Source organism: Mchenga conophoros, linkage group LG10, assembly GCF_057382185.1.
Source record: "Mchenga conophoros isolate Kocher_MC1m ecotype Shallow Benthic linkage group LG10, M_conophoros_male_GT1.1, whole genome shotgun sequence".
Classification (NCBI taxonomy): Eukaryota; Metazoa; Chordata; class Actinopteri; order Cichliformes; family Cichlidae; genus Mchenga; species Mchenga conophoros.
This window is the reverse complement of record NC_140535.1, coordinates 22,018,677-22,037,037: the sequence shown is the minus strand read 5'-3', so window position 1 is coordinate 22,037,037 and position 18,361 is coordinate 22,018,677. Positions and strand designations below refer to the sequence as shown.

Sequence of the window (18,361 nt, the reverse complement as noted above, 5' to 3'; positions counted from 1 at the left end):
TTCCAGCTTGGTCATGCTCATTCAGCTTTATTTCAGACATGCAGAACTATGGCACAGTAAACCAGTCATACAGTATAAATGTATAAACATGAACATCAGAGTGCCAAGATCGGTGCATACAAGGGGGGCAACCGCCCCGTTCATATCTTGCAGTATATTGTAAACATAATGAGGTTCAGTAGAGTCCAAACAGGAGTCATTTCAGTTATGACAGCACGCAAAGCAAGATATCACACTATGACTGCAGAAAGGCATTGTTGTGATACATAGACATGTGCCTAAAATTCATGTAAACAATGTACGAAAACAGCTTATACGTCTTCCTACAGCCACAAAACTCTCAAATGGGAGAAAAAGTTAATGTTTTGTTAATATTTAGTTTTGAGAAACGGGGCAGGCAGTGACGACATCATGGACTAGAAGTGCACTGATGCCTTTTTTTCTGATCTTGTGTATTTGTTGTTGTGTTTAGTGAACCCATATGTGTTTTTTTCTTTTTTAATTTATTTGCAAGTTGTAGTTTTATCCAGCTGTCTGCACAAGGCAGGAGTGCACCACTAGTTTAGACTATGAGAATATAGTTACTGACAGCCTGACACAATAGTGCAGTTTTTATCTTTCTTCCTCAGATCCTGAGTTTCTGACGTGATTGGGCATGAGTGTAGCCAGAAAAATGGAAATGTCCTGCCCTTCTTTCTTTTTCTTTCTGTTTTTTTTTTTTTAGGTCCTTAGCAGAAAACAAAACAAACAAAAACAAAACATTAAGTCGTACTTGAGAGTCTCTTCGTCTTGTTTGTGCTTTTTCATCGTCAAATTGACATCCTTCCTCGTGTGAAAATTTGAGATGACGTAAAAGAAGACTCCTTTCATCCCACTTTTCATTGCTGCATCTCTGAGAGCAAAACAGACAGAGGAAAAAGTTGATATACACAGAGTTACACTGAGATTTCTGTGTGTTTGTTCCATTTCTTCCTCGCATACCTATTGTAACCGCTACGAAGATGATCACAGCCACACCCAGCACCATTGCCAGGGCGCTGAGTAACATAGATAGACGCCCATACTTTCTCGCTCCCTCAGCATCCCCTGTCTGGAGAACAGTCCTCGACTAACGGGAAATGGAAGGAGATAAAATATAAATAATTTAAGAGCAACACAGTTGCAAAACAGTAGCAAAACACCTGGATTTACAGTGTGATTTAAAGCACGGAGAAAAATGTCTATGGATAAAGTAAAAGCTAAATAACTGCGCGGCACTCACCACATTTGCATACCACAAGGCACAAATATTGAGCGGCCAGCCGGGACAGAAACAGGACAGCACGGCGAGCCAGAGGTAACTCGGGGGGTCGGTGCCCGGTGGCACCTGAGAGGGCAGCTGTCCCAGGAAAAGCCGGGACGAGGATCTGGGTGGGGCCAGTTGCCCAACGGAGCCCGATTTAAGAGGTGATCTGTGTCCGTTCTGGTCCGCATCCAGGGAGCGGACACTCCCTCTGATGTTCAGGGAGAAAGAGTCAGATGGTTTGATGTTGCTCTGCCCGGTGGGCTCGGTGGTTGCTGTGCTCAGTAGCTTCTCCGTGTCCTGGAAGCCGGTGGGTATAGAAACTTCCCTCTCGCCAAGGGCGCTTTTCCCAAAGGCAGCATCAGTGTTAATAGCCATCACTGAAAGATAAGAAATATCTCCAAGTCGGATTCTCTGTCTGGCCGAGCCGCTTTCCTGTGGATGGAGACGCTGAAGAGTTCTTCCTTCAGATCTTGTCCATTGGGGGTCATCAGATTAAATATTACAAATTCAGCTAGCGTAAAGGCAACCTATTTAATTAAGCAGTCCAACTCCATCAAAATTTCTTATTGATGAGCGAGATGTTATTGATGTCTGAGCTTCTCTCACGTTTAGTTGGCGGTGAGCATCTGGACGCAAGTCTCGTCTCTTACCCCCACCCCCCTGTATTATGTAGTGAGGTATTACCGCATCCCCTACTTTTCTACAGCACATCCCTAATGCCGAAGCCTACTTATGCACCAGGCGATGCGTGTGACAATGCAGAAACAACAGCTAAACCCGTTTTAAGTGAACGCGCGCGGTGCGTAAAAGCTTTCCATCTTTCCATGTGCGCATGGGGGCAGCAGTTGGATCAGCATATCGAACACTATGGAGGGTGTGTGGGGGAGAGAGATGAGTGGAGCTGGAGCAGGGCGGACATTGAACCACAAGCCTCTAAACACATACACCACCTGCTGACTCAGACACTGGTTGTATTCTGCCATATTAGAGCCTGTAACGGCATCCCTGCAAAGAGCTCCCCAAATTTAACATCTGATCAGTCAAGAATCAGTTGAAGTGTTTTTAAATAAAATTAGCAATACTCGAAGTGCTAGTGCTTTCACGTCTTATCTTATACTTTTATTTTTTATGTTCTGTGTTAAGCACATTGAGTTTGCATATAATGAAATGTTCTATGTGCAATATATGCGTGTGTGTGTGTGTGTGTGTGTGTGTGTGTGTGTGTGTGTGTGTGTGTGTGTGTGTGTGTGTGTGTGTCATTGCCATAGAAGCACAAGCAGTTCACTTATTAGGACCAAAATACATCAATGACCTCCTGACCCAGTATGAACCATCCAGATCCCTCAGGTCATCTGGATCCGGTCTTTTATCAGTTCCCAGAGTCAGAACCAGACACGGAGAAGCTGCATTCAGCTTTTATGCTCCTTATATCTGGAACAAACTCCCAGAAAGCCTCAAATCAGCTGAAACACTCAGTTTATTTAAATCCAGGTTGAAGACTCACCTGTTCTCAGCTGCATTTGAATAAAGCACCAAATCCACACTTTAAGCTTAAATTTCAAAACTTACATTTAACTACTGATTTTATCTACTGTTCTGATTTTATCTGTTTTGATTTTATATACTGTTTTGTTTGTTTGTTTGTTTGTTTGTTTGTTTGTTTGTTTGTTTGTTTGTTAATTAGTTAGTTAGTTTATTTGCTTGTTTTAATCAATTTTAAATCATGCTTTTTATTTGTTCTTGTTTCTAATGTCTCTGTAAAGCACTTTGAATCACCTTGTTGTTGAATTGTGCTATACAAATAAACTTGCCTTGCCTTGCCTATTATGGATGCTAAGCTATTAATGGGTAGGACGTCAATTTGCTCTCCAGACAGCCTCGGATCTGGGTGGCATGGATTCCACAGGATGTTGGAGATGTGCTTTTGTGATTGTGCTTCATCAGAAATGATAACAATATGCAGATTCTTCATCTGAACATTGCTCCTTCGAGTCTATTGTTGCACTGCATCACGTCCCAAAGGTTTTCTACTGGACTCACAGCTGGTAATTGGAGAATACACTGAACTCATTGTCGTGTTGACGAAACCACTGCAGATGACTTTTGTTTCACTCAACAGTGCAGCATCATGCCGAAAGTATCCCTTTAGCTTCCATTAAGGGATGTAAATGGTCTGCAGCAATACTCATAGGCTTTTTATTTCAAGCCATAATTATTACGGAGGCACAGAGTGTGCCAGGAAAGAAGCCTGGACTGTTGACATGAGGCACGTTGACTTCATGGATTCATGTTGTTGGCAATCTGAGCTTATCCTGAAGTGCAATGTTTTGCCAGCCTTCACCTGTGCGGTCGACCCACTGCACCCTCAGATTTCGGTTGTTGGTTCACAGAAATGGAACCTGATGTGAACCTTTCCTGCTGTTAGCCCATTTGCTGCTAGACACATATATGCTGTGAGCCAGAGATGGTTTCTGGGCAGCTCACCACAGTAGTAAATATTAGATGTCTGAGTTATTGTGGCTTTTCAGTCAGCTCCATCAAGTCTGGATATTCCCCTGATCCAGACTTGATGGGCAAATGAGAAATACTTAAATCAGATTGGTGCTAATAATCCTGTCCCCATGCTAAGCTTCTGACCTATAGCTGCAGGATTCTGTGCCACATGATTGGCTGGTTGGACAGGAGATGATGTACAGGTGTTTTTATCAGGGTACTTGAGTATATGTACTCATTACTGAAACTGAAAATGTTACTTGTCATAAAAAGTATGCCAGTGCAATAAATGAAAATTGGTGTAGGGTCCAAACATAACACAAAGTGTTGACTTTAACCTTAATTTAAGGGGTCTAACACAGATTATATTATGAATGTGCATGTATGATTACACTATTTTTGAATTCAGATTGTATTCATTTCACAGTACAAACAGTAAGAATATCATGTAATAATCATGACATACTGCATGTTTTATAGAATATACCTTGTAAAGAAATTCTAAAGAGCCCTCTGAAAACAGTGTAAAAATAGAGTAATGTTCCTTGAAGGTGTAGTTAACTATAGTATGTAGTCATTTCTCTTCATATGATACAAATTGTCATCAAAATTTCATTATCTTAGATTAATCACCCAAAAGTTGATCACCTATAAAATAACATGTATTTGCACATGGATGCATCTCCATTAATAATCCACTGTTGTAATTAGGGATGGGTACCGGTGTCCGGTGCCATGATGGCACCGGTTCTGACATAAACGGTAGTAACCAGACCGAAAAGCAGCGCACATTTCGGTGCTTTATTTCGGTGCTTTTTTTTCCTGAGCTGTGATACACTTCTAGCCAATCATTTTACGTTTCCGAGGATAGTAGGCGGGGCCAGGTACGTACGTTCAGTTAGAGCAGAGCTACAGATTAAAAATGTCCAAGGCGAAGAGGTCGAAAGTCTGGCTGTACTTCACAGCAAAATATGCAAACTCAGCAGCCTGCAACAAGTGCTTTAAGCTGATACTGTGATACTGTAACACCTCGAATCCGATGAAACACCTGGCGACGCATAGCGTTTTTTTTTAAAAAGCCCAGAAATGCGCCGTATTTGATAGCTTGCTGCGAGACCTCACACTGTGCACGTCGGGTGGGTTGCCAGTTATCGGACCCGGAGCAACATCCCCCAAAAACCCGAAGAATAGAGTCCTGGCCCCTAGCCCTGCCAGTGTAGCAGAAATGATGAGGATGATGATGCAGCAGCAGCCGTTCTTCTCTGCGTGAGTCGCTTAATGTTGTTCGAGTGTAATTTACGTTGAGTAGGCTAACCACGTTATTACATTAATGCAGGTAAGGTGAACTAGCAAACATCATCATAGCTACATGTGACTGTCCTCTTGTTTGATGGCAGATACTCCCTTCACCCTGGCCAAAAAGGCTAAAATGACCAAAGAAAAAGTGGGAAACAGCTGAACATGAGAGGTTTTTGGACAAAGTTTGTGTTTTTTTTCCATTGTTTAAGCACTGCTTCCAGCCAGGAGTGATACCATATATGCCCCATAGCTGCAGAAAAGGCTAACATTGTTATCTTTTTACAAAAAAAAAAAACAAAACAGCTGAACATGAGAGGTTTTTGGACAAATTTTGTGTTCTCCATTCTTTAAGCACCGGTTCGAGCACCGTTTAAGCACCGGCACCGTTTCAAAAGTACCGATTTGGCACTGGTATCGGATAAAACCTAAACGATACCCATCCCTAGTTGTAATGTTGTTGAAATATGAAAAAGAAATATGTCAGTGTTTGATGACTTCTTTACTTTTTCACACCTTTCTGAGATTTCCTTACATCATATCTTAATGCTGTTTTAAAGTTCCATACCTTGTGCAAAAACATAAATCTGTATAATGAGCAAACAGATTTGACTGGATCAGCTCATGGCAGATAACCTAACAATGGTGTCAAAAAATATGATATAAATCCCTCGGGTCGTCTTCTGTCACACCAACCCTCTGATTTCCACCTGTCTCCCTCTCATTCACACACGTGTCTTGCTTCTACTAACTTTTATTCATCCTTTCTCCAGACCATACCTCCACGTCTCCAGGCCTTTCTTCCACAAAGACTTCCATCACCGCTGCAAACAAAAAGAGACTCAGAGCCGATGTCTGATATAATTCTATCCCCACCCTGAACCCATCTGTCACTCCTACTGCTTACCTCACCTCTGACTCGCTGTTCTCATACATGTCCTGCACCACCTCCAGGGTGACCAAGAAATAAATGTGTAGCTAATACTGTGTTTTTTGACAGCTAGTCTTTCCAAGCTTCTTAGATTAACATATTGTGCGTGTTACTGGTTTGTCATTTAGCATGTACAGGCTAAATATATTTCCAGTGCCTTTGCTAAGTATACAATAAGGATAGTAGGAAGTTCAAATTTGTTATCATGGTCTCATGCGATAATCTTAACATACTCCTGTTTTTATTTCATTTCACCATGGTTTCCGCAGGCTTTAGGTTTCAGTTTGGACGTACCCATAGATTTGCAGACTTTTTTGAGCCACATTTGACAATGTAATCAATTTTTATCCAATTATGACGCATACACTTCACAGCGCACCCCCACCCCCCTTTGCAAATCTGAAAAATAACAAATAAAAACTAATAAAACTTAAAAGAAATAGCAATTAAAAAACACAAAATTCCTGTTTCTCGGAGTATAGAGCCGCCTGATTTTCTGTGCGCTATTTTCAGTCATGGTGGATGAAATCTGCAAAGCTCGTCACTTTCGTTATCTTGTAACTTTTCCTTATGAATAACCTTCTTCTAGCTACAACGAAAAGCCTCCCCTTCACATGCGCTGGGTAAAAACCTGATTAACCTGATCTCCTGGAGAACCAATCAAAATGTGAGACTCTGTCTCGAGATTTTGGACACGAGGACGAGGAATAAAAATGCTACCCTCACATACCTTCTATGCCACTCCTGACTCATACAGTTACTCTCTTCTCCGTCTATCATCTGCTTCTAGCAATTTCTAACATAATAAGATGCAATTCATTAATACTGTTTAAACTATATGGGTGACTCATCAGTGTACATCTGTCCTACAGTGAGATCAGGCTCCCCGTCGCTCTCAGCCGTGTTAGTTTTGCAGAGCATCCTGACATCTGGTGGTGATTTTATGACACTGCACTAAGATCATCAAGTTGTTTGCGCTAACAACTCTCAACTTCTACTTTCGTCTTTCAAATTCCTGTTTGTCAGCGTGGAACAAAATACTCAGGATTTCTCAGCCCAACAAACCGCAGGAGCTCGTTCAGCTTTAAAAAGTTGCCAAATGTGCTGAATGTGCTTTCCAGTCATATGTATATTTGAAGTACTGCTGAAAAATTACATCAGCATAATGTGACTGATTTTTGTTTTTAATCAACTTACTAACTCTGAAAGAAAAACTGAAACAACTATACATTTTTATCCTCTACATAAAAAAATAAGTAGTTTGCTCTATTATACATAGTTTTTTCAATTTCAGGGCCTCTCCCAGTTTGAACAATCGTGTGAGTTCACCCTTGAACACACTGTGAAGGAATTCCTTAAAGCAGCTGGTGATGCCTTTAGGCTCTGAACAACAGACATTAGGGAAGTTTTTTTCTCTTCTCTTTCTGGTTTATATGTAACAGCAATCCAATTGGGTACAAACAGTCCTGACTGAATGCCATCGTGTTGACTTAACATGAGAACAAAGACCGGGCAGTTATTGCAGATCTGAAACCAATTTGCTTTGACAATTTAGCATTTAAAGAGCATCTTAATTTACTCTGATCCTTTGATGGGATCAGCAGATACTTAAAAGCCATTAGGTGTGACACATTTTTGCGTAGTCATGTGCCTCTCTGTGAGTGTGCTGTTATTTTTGGACGAGAGAACATGCAGTGCTGGTATGCACTTTATTGTCTATAGCGTGACTGCAACAACACATCTGAGAAAATATTTTGTGCTTTATTAAAAGACATAAAAAACACAATTCAAGCAGTTTTTGGTGGGAAAAGGATAACATGTCTGCCTATAATCTATACAATGTTTCTGGTCCAATCTTACAGGTTATAAAAGTCCTCTTCAGCCAAATTCCCATCACCCGTCATCTGCTTCCTCTTCTTGAGCCTTCCGGGAGCAGAGCTGGCCAGAGCAGTTCTTCAGCTGGCAGCTTTAGCATGTGTACAGAAACATAAAGCTTGCCAGTGAAGAACTGCTGTGCATCAGCTGGTATGAAGCCGGCGAGCGTGAGAGAGCCTGCAGTGATGCACAATCCGCTTTAAGGCGCAAATGGTGACTCCTTCCTCTTTCTTCCTCTGGCTTTAGGTGCATGTATTTCTGCAGAAAGAGAAGAAAAGATTGTTTAACTTCCCCTACAAACTCCCTGCTTTAGTAGCGTGGGCATGAGGTGGCATACAGCCAGTCACACACGTACAGTAAGTGGGTGCAGTCGAATCACAGTGTGTGCAATCAGCTGTGAGTAAGTGGGTGAAGTGAGCTGATATGCAAAGGAAAAAAAGTGCCCGGGGAGATGCACACAAGATCATGCGTCAGATCACCAGGATGGACAAGCGGATCAGCGGCTCAGCTGCCTCTGCACGATATACAGTGCCAGCGAGAAATTCTTAGACATTCTTTTAGTTACAGGATGCTCGCATTCAGAGAGCAGCCTCCTGAACGAGAAAAAAAAAAGAAATTTTGTCAGTTACCGTGGTTACAAAGGATGAGCGAGAAGCGCTGAATAGGAGCAGACAGCCCGTACAAGAGAGAAGAGACCCTGCAGAAGTCCAAAGAAATATTTGTTTTTGAAGTTTTAAAAAAGTTTGGGTGTGTTCCAGAGAACACCTGTACTATAACTCATCTAAATTAGAGCTGTCATCTAACCTAGTGGTATGTTGTAACTGTACAGCTGACTACGTGGTTTAAGCAGGTTAACTAACAAAGATAAGATTCATATCTAAATTAAAGTAACTAAACAGAATTTTCCAGCCTTGCTAGAAGCATGGTCCAGGCGATTGACTGTATATAGAAGATGGATGTAGCGTCCAGTAAAGCTGCATTTTTTCTAATGGCCAGAGGGGGCAGATCCACTGGCTATGAAAAAAGAAGTGCAACAGTGTTAAAGTCTGTGGAAAAATAATTCTTTGCTTCCTTTTCTATGATGATAGTAATACTTTTTCTCATGAATTTACAGCCTTAATAACTTTTTTCAAGTCTTAGTCCCCTTACCCAAAAGAGATTAAACCCACAGTACTTTGGCTTCTAATGTCATGTTTGCTGTTAAAACACAACTGTGACTGCAAAACCCACTGCTTAAGGTTTCCCACATGACTTCACTAACAATTGTGTGACAGCCATCTTTTATGTACAGTCTATCAAATAGTGTGTGCCAGATTTTTTCGCTGTTTTCACGTTACCCAGATGACACTCATTTGAGAAAACAAATGTCATAATCAATCGACTCAGATATTCGGGGTACGCATCTTCTGACCAGATGACAGCTATTGCCAGAAACAAAAGAAGTATTTTCAGTAGTTAGAAACTCTCTAAATATACTTTTTTTTTTTTTTTTTGCTTTATAGGAATGGTTGAATCCTACTGAACTTTGTAGATCTACTTTGTAGTTTTGGGTGAATGGCCAAACAATGGTTTGCCATAACCAAAAACATGCATCCGCCTTGACTTCACTTTATGCAGCACTACCGAGTAAATACACTGGCTCTAGTCTTTACCCCACATTTTTATTTCTTCTCCTTTTTAATTTTGACAGTTTGTAACTTATTTCTGAATTTCACTCCAATGCAGACCCGAGGGCTTGGAAAGCGTTTCGAGCTGATGCAAAGAAGTAAATACACATGCAGAGAGTTTGAAAACTAACCACTTGCAGCCAAACACATGCGAAGTAAAGTAGCTCAGTGTTTTTCTAGCCTTCAAAGAATGCAATTTTGTGTTGATCTTAAGATACTGAGGACATGCTCCACTTCTCCCGTCGACGATGAGTAACACATGCTGCACATTCCTGCTGTAAGGAGGGCAAGAATAATCTCAGGTGGTTCACGGCCCTGTGGACTGTGCACGGTGGGGCTGTGCGGGTCTCAATCAGCAAGATTTATGAAAATGCCAGAGACGTGGTCATGGGTAGAAATCATTTTGCCTCAAACTGAGTTGGATTTTACTCAAACATCAAGTTGAGGGGTCATTTCTATGCATGCACAGAGCTTTGACATGAAATCTACTGGGTGTGCACAGAAAACCAGCCACTAGGACAGATATGCTCATGTCAAACGTCAGATTTTTTTCTGAAGTGGGTGAGTCAGCAGCCTGCCTGTTCTGACTCGTCGATGACGTGCACTGGTAAAAGTATCAGGAATGAAGTGTATTATCTTTTTTTTAAGTACCCTCCCAATTCTGCGTCAGATATTTGATTTAAAAAGACGGCATCTGATTACTTTATTTACTCAGAAATGGTTTTAGTTCATTTGAATCTTAAAGAAAGGACTTTCACCTTTGCTCTCTTTCAGGAGTTAGGCTCTCTGTGCCCCCTACCCCAGCCCCCATCTCTCAGGATTCAGTATTTGACATTATTGCTGACCTCCACACCCCGAGCTTATCTTTTTTTGTAAACAGTCTGATTTGTTTATTTAAAATGAAACATTCAATGTGACTGGTGTGACGCAGTGCGACGATTGCAAAGAAAAGCCTTCCTTCTTCCTGGTTTGCTTCCATTTTGTCCCCACCTGTGGACTTCACATTTATTTTTCATGACCATTTAATGGCTTTCCTAAGCCCTTCAATTGTTTTATAGATACTAAATTCCACTGCAGAAAAGGTCATGAAAGACGTTTTGTGCAACTTAAATTGTGCAATCATCAGTTTTACAGATACAATAGCCGCTGGGGGGAGTTGATTTTTCTTTAGGGGTACAGAGGACTTTTAATTAGTGCTGTGCTGTAGTTGGCCTCCAGGAAACAAAACCAACCACATTCTCCAAGTGCGCAAGTGTATTCACTGAGAATGAATCAGCAGCAGGAGGATACATCCTGAGCACCAATGCTAGCTAAATGCTAAATGTTAAATGCTACCAGTGATTTTAGCTAAACACGAGTCGGTGTTACATGCGTTGTACCATTATTGTTTGATGGTTATCAGTGTTAAAGTGACGTCATCGCATTAGGAGAATTTAGCATGCATGGTCAGAGGTGGAACCAGTTGGAAACATTTGCAAAATGTAGCAGCTATCATGACAATCGCAGGCAAATTCACTCACTCGCCATAAGAACTGTGGAGACAGTGCACTAGATGAAAAGTTCCCTCATTAGTATTTGTTGCTGGTCATCATCACTGGGGTACTGAACAGGCTTCAGTTCACTAGGTAGCCCTCTATTTATTAGCCTGACATATTTCAGTCAAAGGTGTCCTTCACTTTCAGGAGCTTAAAGTGGAGAAAGTTTAACCCAACCACTTTGTGTCATGAGCAGTAATTTTGCCCGCATCTCTTGAATTAGGTTTCTAGCTGATTTTCTGTGGTCTCTGGTTGCCACGTTGCTGCAACTCACTTTGTGGAATTGCTTTAACAGAAAGCCTTAGGACCAGCGCTAGGTTGCGCTGTAACTTCAGCATATTATCTGAATTTGATCAATTGGGGTTAATAACATTTGGAAAGACTAGAAGGCATATATCTATTTTCTTTTATTCCATTTCTGTGTTTAGGAAACCCACAAGAAACGTGTGAGCTAGGCTGGCAGGAGTCCTGTGCACATGCTCTCCATCAGCTCAACTGATGATTTTAATGACATAAAAGCATAAAAGATGGGTGAATCTTCCAGGTCTAAAAAGTGAAGCCAACACGATAGTGTCTCAAACCTGCATTCTTTTAATGGCCGATAGAGGGCGACTTCTCTGGTTTCAAAAACACTTCTAGTTCAATTGAACTCTATGGGGAAAACAGCCGTCCACTTCTGAACTTTGCAACGCTTTCTTTTTGACTTTATGGGCTTAATCACTACTTTCACGTCACATTGAATGAAAAATGAAGTCCATCTTGTACTATGTGGTCTTAGAATGGCCAGTATAGTCATTCTAATCTAAGAGACAGGAAGTAGGATTATCCAGTTGTGTGGGAATTGGCCAATAACTCAGTCACAAATTATGCTAGTCAGTGAGTTTGGACCATAGGTGCAACTGAGCAACTTTCATTCTAGTCTGACTCCTCTTAATGTGTGCGGGGTCCATGGTCTTTCATAAGAGTAAAAACTAAAACCATTATGTTTAAAGGCACTCAGTGACAATGTAAATGTGCTGACGTTTAGCCAAAGTAATTTTCACCACCTTACTTTATCGTCTTAGCATGCACGCATCAAGTTTCATGCCAGCTGTTGTACTGCAGGCTTTGCGGAAGTGCGGGATCAACAGAATGACAGACTGACAAACTGACACTGGCATCTCTGGAAACAAGCCACTAGCAGTTAGGAAAAAAGTTTCTGAATGAAGTCAGTGAAGAGGACGTGCAGTACGAGTCCCCGGGCCACCCTCAGGAGTACTCGCAGTGTTAACTGTTCACTATGACTGCCACAGCGTCAAAATTGAAACTGAATTGCTTATTTGTTCCATCGCGTGCCACTCCCTCCACGAAAAGTGACTCTGTATTTTTATGTTAACAAAGCCAGCCAGTGTTGAGTCTCCCGGCTCTTTTTCTGTGCCACTCTTTCCTATATCTCCACTTCTTCTTCTTTTTTTTGTCTTTCCTGACTCGTCTGTCCTCTCCACCCTCTCCCTTGGTCAGATCAGACTGTCCTGCATTCCTGACATTCCTGCTGCGTATGTTAGAAATTCCATCTGGCTGCTGTGGGCTCGCATAGTCTCCTCCACTCCTTTTTTTCCATCGCTCTGTTCCTTACCCATCGCCTGTCTCTCTACTCATCTACATCTGGACTGTCCAGGCTGAGGCTTCACTGTCAGGTTTGACCCTCCCCACCCCCTTCTCTTTATTTCTGGCTGCATCATCCAAGAAAGGGAGGCAGACAGAACCGGGGGGTTTTGTCGAAGGCCTTGAGACAGGCTTATATACAGATAACAAACAGCCTAATACAAAAAGGATTGAGTTTATCTGGGACCGTCGATGTGCATTCTCTGCCACAGCAAAATGGGATAAGAAAAAGGAAAAACACAGTGGAGTTGAATGGGCAGGACGTGAAATAGAAATGATGGTTGTAAACAGGACGGTGTAAATGAACCATGTACAAACCGAGGAACTGCTGACATTTTAACTCTTTAGGAGGTTTTCTTATCAGACTTTAGCCCACAATTATGCTAAACAGAAAGAGAAGAGAAGAGAAGAGAAGAGAAGTTACATGATATGTGGGTGGGACATTTTGCTGAAGGTGAGGAAGAGAAAACACAAAAACATACAGTGCAAAGTTGAGACTAGGTGAGACAGACAGAGACCTCTTACCATGCTTTGAGCCTACTTCTTTGACCTCTACGCTCAGGGTCGAGATAAGATTACTTCGATCATGACTGTGACTTTGCTGCAGTTATCTCCACGTTTGGAGAGACAGCGACGGGGGTTTGAATGCTGCTACACCTCAGTGACTGAAAACGGAGGATAATTAAACGTTATGCATCTGTTGCATATATCAATTCAGGTGCATTCCTTTGCTGTGGGTGTGGCCCTGCTTGAGAGTGTTTACTGTCCCAGATTGTAGTCTGTAATACAGAGTGAACATTTCAGACTGGGAATGGGGACAAAGACAGAGAAAGGGCGGTGGCTTTGGCAGCGCTCTTCATAGAGCAGAGGGCCCGTTCTTACACTCTGCTGATCTCCGTTTGCCGGACTTTAAAGGCTATCTGACTTTAACCCTGAGATCACCACGAATAAGGAGTGTAGGCTGTTTTATTTGCTAACAGGAGTGTCTGAATGCCACTCTGAATTCATGACACTGCCTGGAAATGGTAATGTGCAGCATGAGGCCTGTAAGCCTGTCCTCAGGCAGTCTGTGCCATTTTGTTTTAAAGCGCTGGATCTTTTCTTTCTTTTTTCTTTAGTGAACCTACATAACACATCCCTTCTTGCCCCATCCTCCCTTTACAAGGCACGCAGTAGGAATGAAGGGTGTAGCCCAAGTTGAGCAAGATGGCTTCACTTCTGCAAATGAAGGCAGCAACACAGCACAGGGGGAGGTTGCTTTTTTTCCTTTCTTTCTTTTCTTTTTTGCCTGGATGCAAAGGAAACAACACAGATGAGTTGCTTTTTAACGGACATCTTGTCATTGCCATGTGATTCTCACTGACAGGGCAGCTTATGTCACACTCTGGGTTGCAATGGCACAAATGCAGCTCGTGACAGTCTATTGCGCATTCCTACCGGCACACTGAACTCTGGCTGCACAATTATGTAAGACATGCTCCATCGATGTAACAGACACTACAGCAAGCTTTGCCCTCTAACCATTTATCCCATGCATATTTGCACTTTGCTTTTAAGATGTTTTATACAAATGAGGCAGGCTGAAGGGAAACCCTATACATATACATATATATATATATATATATGAGATGAGGAGACTGGAGGGCCTGGGCAGCAAGGCCTACATACGCTTTGTTGCGTCAGCAGCTTAAAGAATGTTATCCTGCTCCTTATAAACATCCAGAGTTACAAAGTCGTGTTTATAAACTCATCTTCCACTTGAAGAATCTTCCCATCTGTGCCAGATGACGGCGGGTGTCACTGCATTTCTGAGAAATGACTCGGCCTCGGTTATCCTGGTTTTCACCTATCCCCTACTTGAGCGCAGGCTTTTTCCTTGGCCTGCTATGAACTCAGCAGATTTTAAAAAGGCTTTGAGTGCTGACACTTTTTAATGTGAAGTTTTAACGCAGACATGTTGCTGTAGCCTCCAAATCCAGCTTTTGATTTGGATGGATGCGCTTTAGTTTTACACTCATGGCAGACGTGTTAAACATCAATATTAATTAAAAAAAAACAAAAAACAACAGCTCTGAACATTTTCACTAAGGCTGTCTGTGTGCTTGTAGAGGCTTTTTTTGCTCTCTTCTGTATTAATGTAGGACTAAAGATGACTAATATAATATTTGCACATTTATGCAGTATTACAGCTGCTGGCTGTAAATAAATAAAATAAATGGAAAGCTCTTGCCCACCTATGGAAATTAAGTTCTTATGGTGGGATGGCCAAATGTCAGATTTCTAAGGTGCTCATAAATCCTATGAGCTCCCCTGTGTTAGAGGGCCTGCTCTCTCTCTCTCGCTCTCTCTCTCACACACACACACACACACACACACACACACACACACACACACACACACACACACACAGGCCTTCACAACCAGAACTCCTAAAACATCAAATCCATGCCCTCCTCAATCTGACGACGCCGATTCGCGGAAAACCCGCAGCAGGGGTGAATTACACTTGAATAAAGTATGAGAAGGACGCATCCCCATTTGCCATTTCCACGTAAACTGGGTCATCAAGCCGCCAAAGGCTAAACCAGGCTGACAAGAGCAAGCATTCAGCCAGCAGAAACACACACACTGAGTAATACGCCCCACCTTGACCACCAACAGCAGCCGGGTCGCTCCTGCCCGCTCCGGCACGTCTTGAACGGTCCGGCGGAGTTCAGGCTGCCTCGCCCACTGCTCGGCGGAGTCCGCCTGGGTGTGTCGCTGTCTGTGGAAAAAATTTGCGTCCGCGCTACGGAAACGTTTGACAGCGTTTAAGTGTGTGGAGCACACAGCAGCAGCAGCAGCGGAGAAGACAGCGCAGGACTTCAGCCCCTTTTACACAACTCCTGCCCCCCCCCCACCTTCTCTCTCTTTCTGTGTCTCTCTGCCTCTCTCTCTCTCTCTTTCACTCTCACACACACCCAGGCGAGACACACACCCGGCTTCCCACTCCGATCAGCTGGCAGCGTGATGACGTGGGCCTGCACGAGAAACGGACGTCAAAACCTGCACGGATCTGACGTGTACACGCAAGACAAGTGCATGCCGTGAGACAGCAGATTGACCTGTTTGTAGTAACTCACGTTAAAACGTCAGGTTTTATTTCCCTGCCTAAAGTAGAAAACACGCACATAAGTACTATATAGATGCTGTCACACATGCTGTATTACACGACACGCTTTCCATTAGATTATCATTACTTATGCATTTACTACTGTTTGTTGAGTGGGCGGATTCCATATGACAGTGCAGCTAATAGGTTATTGGAAATAGTGCAATGATGAATTAATTGTTTAATGTGTTTAATTACAAACAAAAAGACCCAATTAGGACAGTAAATGACGAAGTCCTCACATTTGATGCTCAAAATCATCACATTTCTTTTTGCACTCGACACGACAGTTATTGAAACTTCAGGCAGTTTTTTTCTGGTCTGTGACTAACGGTGTAATTCCCTTTTAGAAATAACAATATAATTACTAATTACCTATGAATACTTGGCAGCGGGTAATACGTCATAATGCAAAATTTACAGATGGAGAAACGTTGTTTGGGTTTTCCACCAAATTACCTAGAACTTGTGCACGACTTAAAATTACCTATAGTTTAACTATTTTTTTCTTTCCTGTAAAAACTTGAATTGCTACCCTTTTATTGTAATGTAAAATATACTGTTAAATATCATTGCTCTGTAATTTCAGAACAAAATACAGTGAAATTCCATTTAATTCCTAATGGGCTATGTTATGAAATGCTATCACATTTTTATAAAAAGCATAATTTGATAAGCACTTACCATAAGTTTAAAGTTTTAAAGCTACAGTTTACCTAAAAACCTTTCTTCCCCCCTGACTGGCAGGACTGTTGATCCCAGATTTTGTTGGTTTGAGATTCCCAGTTTTTGTGTCTTCTCTTGGATATAGTGGAACCGGAGAGCACATGCCTTGTTCTGCTCAATGCAACAAAAATACATTTAAAAGCAGCGTCTCTTTCCAGAAGCCCGATTACCCCAATAAATCCACAAACCTTGTTGTGCAGGAACTATTCTCATATTGGAGAAAAAAAAGATTTAAAAGCTATGCTACACTTCTGCCTCAGTTTAACTCTCTGGAAGAACAGGAATCATTACCCGTCGAAATGTGATCAATTCAGTGTTAGTGCTGATTAAGCAGGATTCCACTTTTGACAGACAACTATTTGCACAAAAGTTGTGCTGTTGTTCTATTAATACGAGTTTGCAAGAGGCCTCCGGAGACATCAGCAGGTCGAGATGAATTAGTTACCCTCTCAGTGCTGACGCACACAGACGCTCACGCAGCAGTGACTGCTTCTCAGTCCTTGCTTCTTTCTGTCTCTCTCCCGTGAACCTGGGCTTGTCACTCTGCAGCTTTAAGGTTGGTGCAGTTTGAAAAGCTGCTTCCTCACTGTCACCTGACACACTGAGGACACGCAGCAAATCCTCACAAGGCCACTTTCAAATGTCTTCTTCCTTTTTCATGAATATTTTTAGAACAGCGTTTCCCACAGAATATGAGTAAGGTGTATTAAGATGATTTTGACCCCTCTAAATTCCCAAATTCTTCATGAGTTCCTACAAGACCATAGTGACCTACCACTCAGATATTTTTTGGGAAATGCTATCAGCATTGGAAACAAAGAAAAGCCAATCTACTGTGCCACTCCCAGTGTTGAGTATGCCATAAATAATTATTTTAGGTAGAAATCCAGCCCAGATATATATTTAACACAGAATAACCCTGTTCAGCATATAAAATGATCTAAGTGCTCTCTGAAAACTGCTATACATGTCTAGAGTGCCTGGGGGAATACCAGTAATGAACTCTCATCTGTAAAACACCTACTGTTACAGGATTGTGATTTATTTAATGCACCTTCAAAAAAAATCTAACTTGTCATGTTTGTAAAAGCACTTGAGCTGTTGTTGACAGTGGCCTCACAAGCAGATGCCAGTGCACTTACTGCATGTAAAAATCTGTTTGTGTAATTATGTCTGCACCAGATGGAGAAGCACGCGAGTCACATCTTCCTCCACCGCAGCCAGAGTGTAAGCACACCAGCGCAAGACGTGACAGAGGCATGGGTCAAAACGCATGAAATGTTACACAGTCACATGACCTAGAAGTGGAAAATGTAATATTCTGGGTCAAAGGTGGTTCACGTGTTTCATGTTTAGCTGTGGAAACTTGATCTCTTTTGTTGTTTTGCCCATGATTTATCAGTTTTGCTTGCTCATTTATGCAATCCTGTTTTTTTAAAAGTGTTTTTATTTTTGACAGTTCCAACAGTGTCGTTTGGAAAAAGAGGACTTTAAAAACCTTTCTATCGCGTCTCACTCTGAACTTTGTCACCACTGCATGCATAAATGCTACGTGTCCTCTGTGACTCAGCAGATGGTTTGTCCCTTTTCCTCCTGTAGTTCTTGTTGGAAGATCACAGATATGTGGGGGAAATGCAGAACCAGGACAGACCCGCTTGAAATCCAGCACTGAGTCTATTTTTAGCACTGCTGCGTTTAGCGTTTAAGAGCAGACCAAGCATAGCGCCCGGGGGCCAAAATTAGCTACTTGGAAATTAA

The 18,361-nt window shown here is 42.0% G+C and overlaps 1 protein-coding gene and 1 long non-coding RNA gene across 2 annotated transcripts; both read right to left on the bottom strand.

Annotated features, from left to right (window-relative positions):
- Positions 1 to 7: 7 nt before the first annotated feature.
- On the bottom strand, positions 8 to 2,052 carry trarg1b (trafficking regulator of GLUT4 (SLC2A4) 1b). Its single transcript, XM_085289354.1, has 3 exons — positions 1,262 to 2,052; positions 982 to 1,108; positions 8 to 892 (listed from the first exon to the last, which is right to left on the bottom strand). The coding sequence occupies exons 1-3, from the start codon at positions 1,658 to 1,660 to the stop codon at positions 879 to 881; spliced, it is 540 nt and encodes a 179-aa protein (XP_085145480.1). The 5' UTR covers positions 1,661 to 2,052; the 3' UTR covers positions 8 to 878.
- Positions 2,053 to 7,745: 5,693 nt separating this feature from the next.
- On the bottom strand, positions 7,746 to 15,605 carry LOC146565917 (uncharacterized). Its single transcript, XR_014894174.1, has 2 exons — positions 15,373 to 15,605; positions 7,746 to 8,138 (listed from the first exon to the last, which is right to left on the bottom strand). It is a non-coding gene; the product is annotated as an uncharacterized LOC146565917 (long non-coding RNA).
- Between the last annotated feature and the right edge of the window lie 2,756 nt (positions 15,606 to 18,361).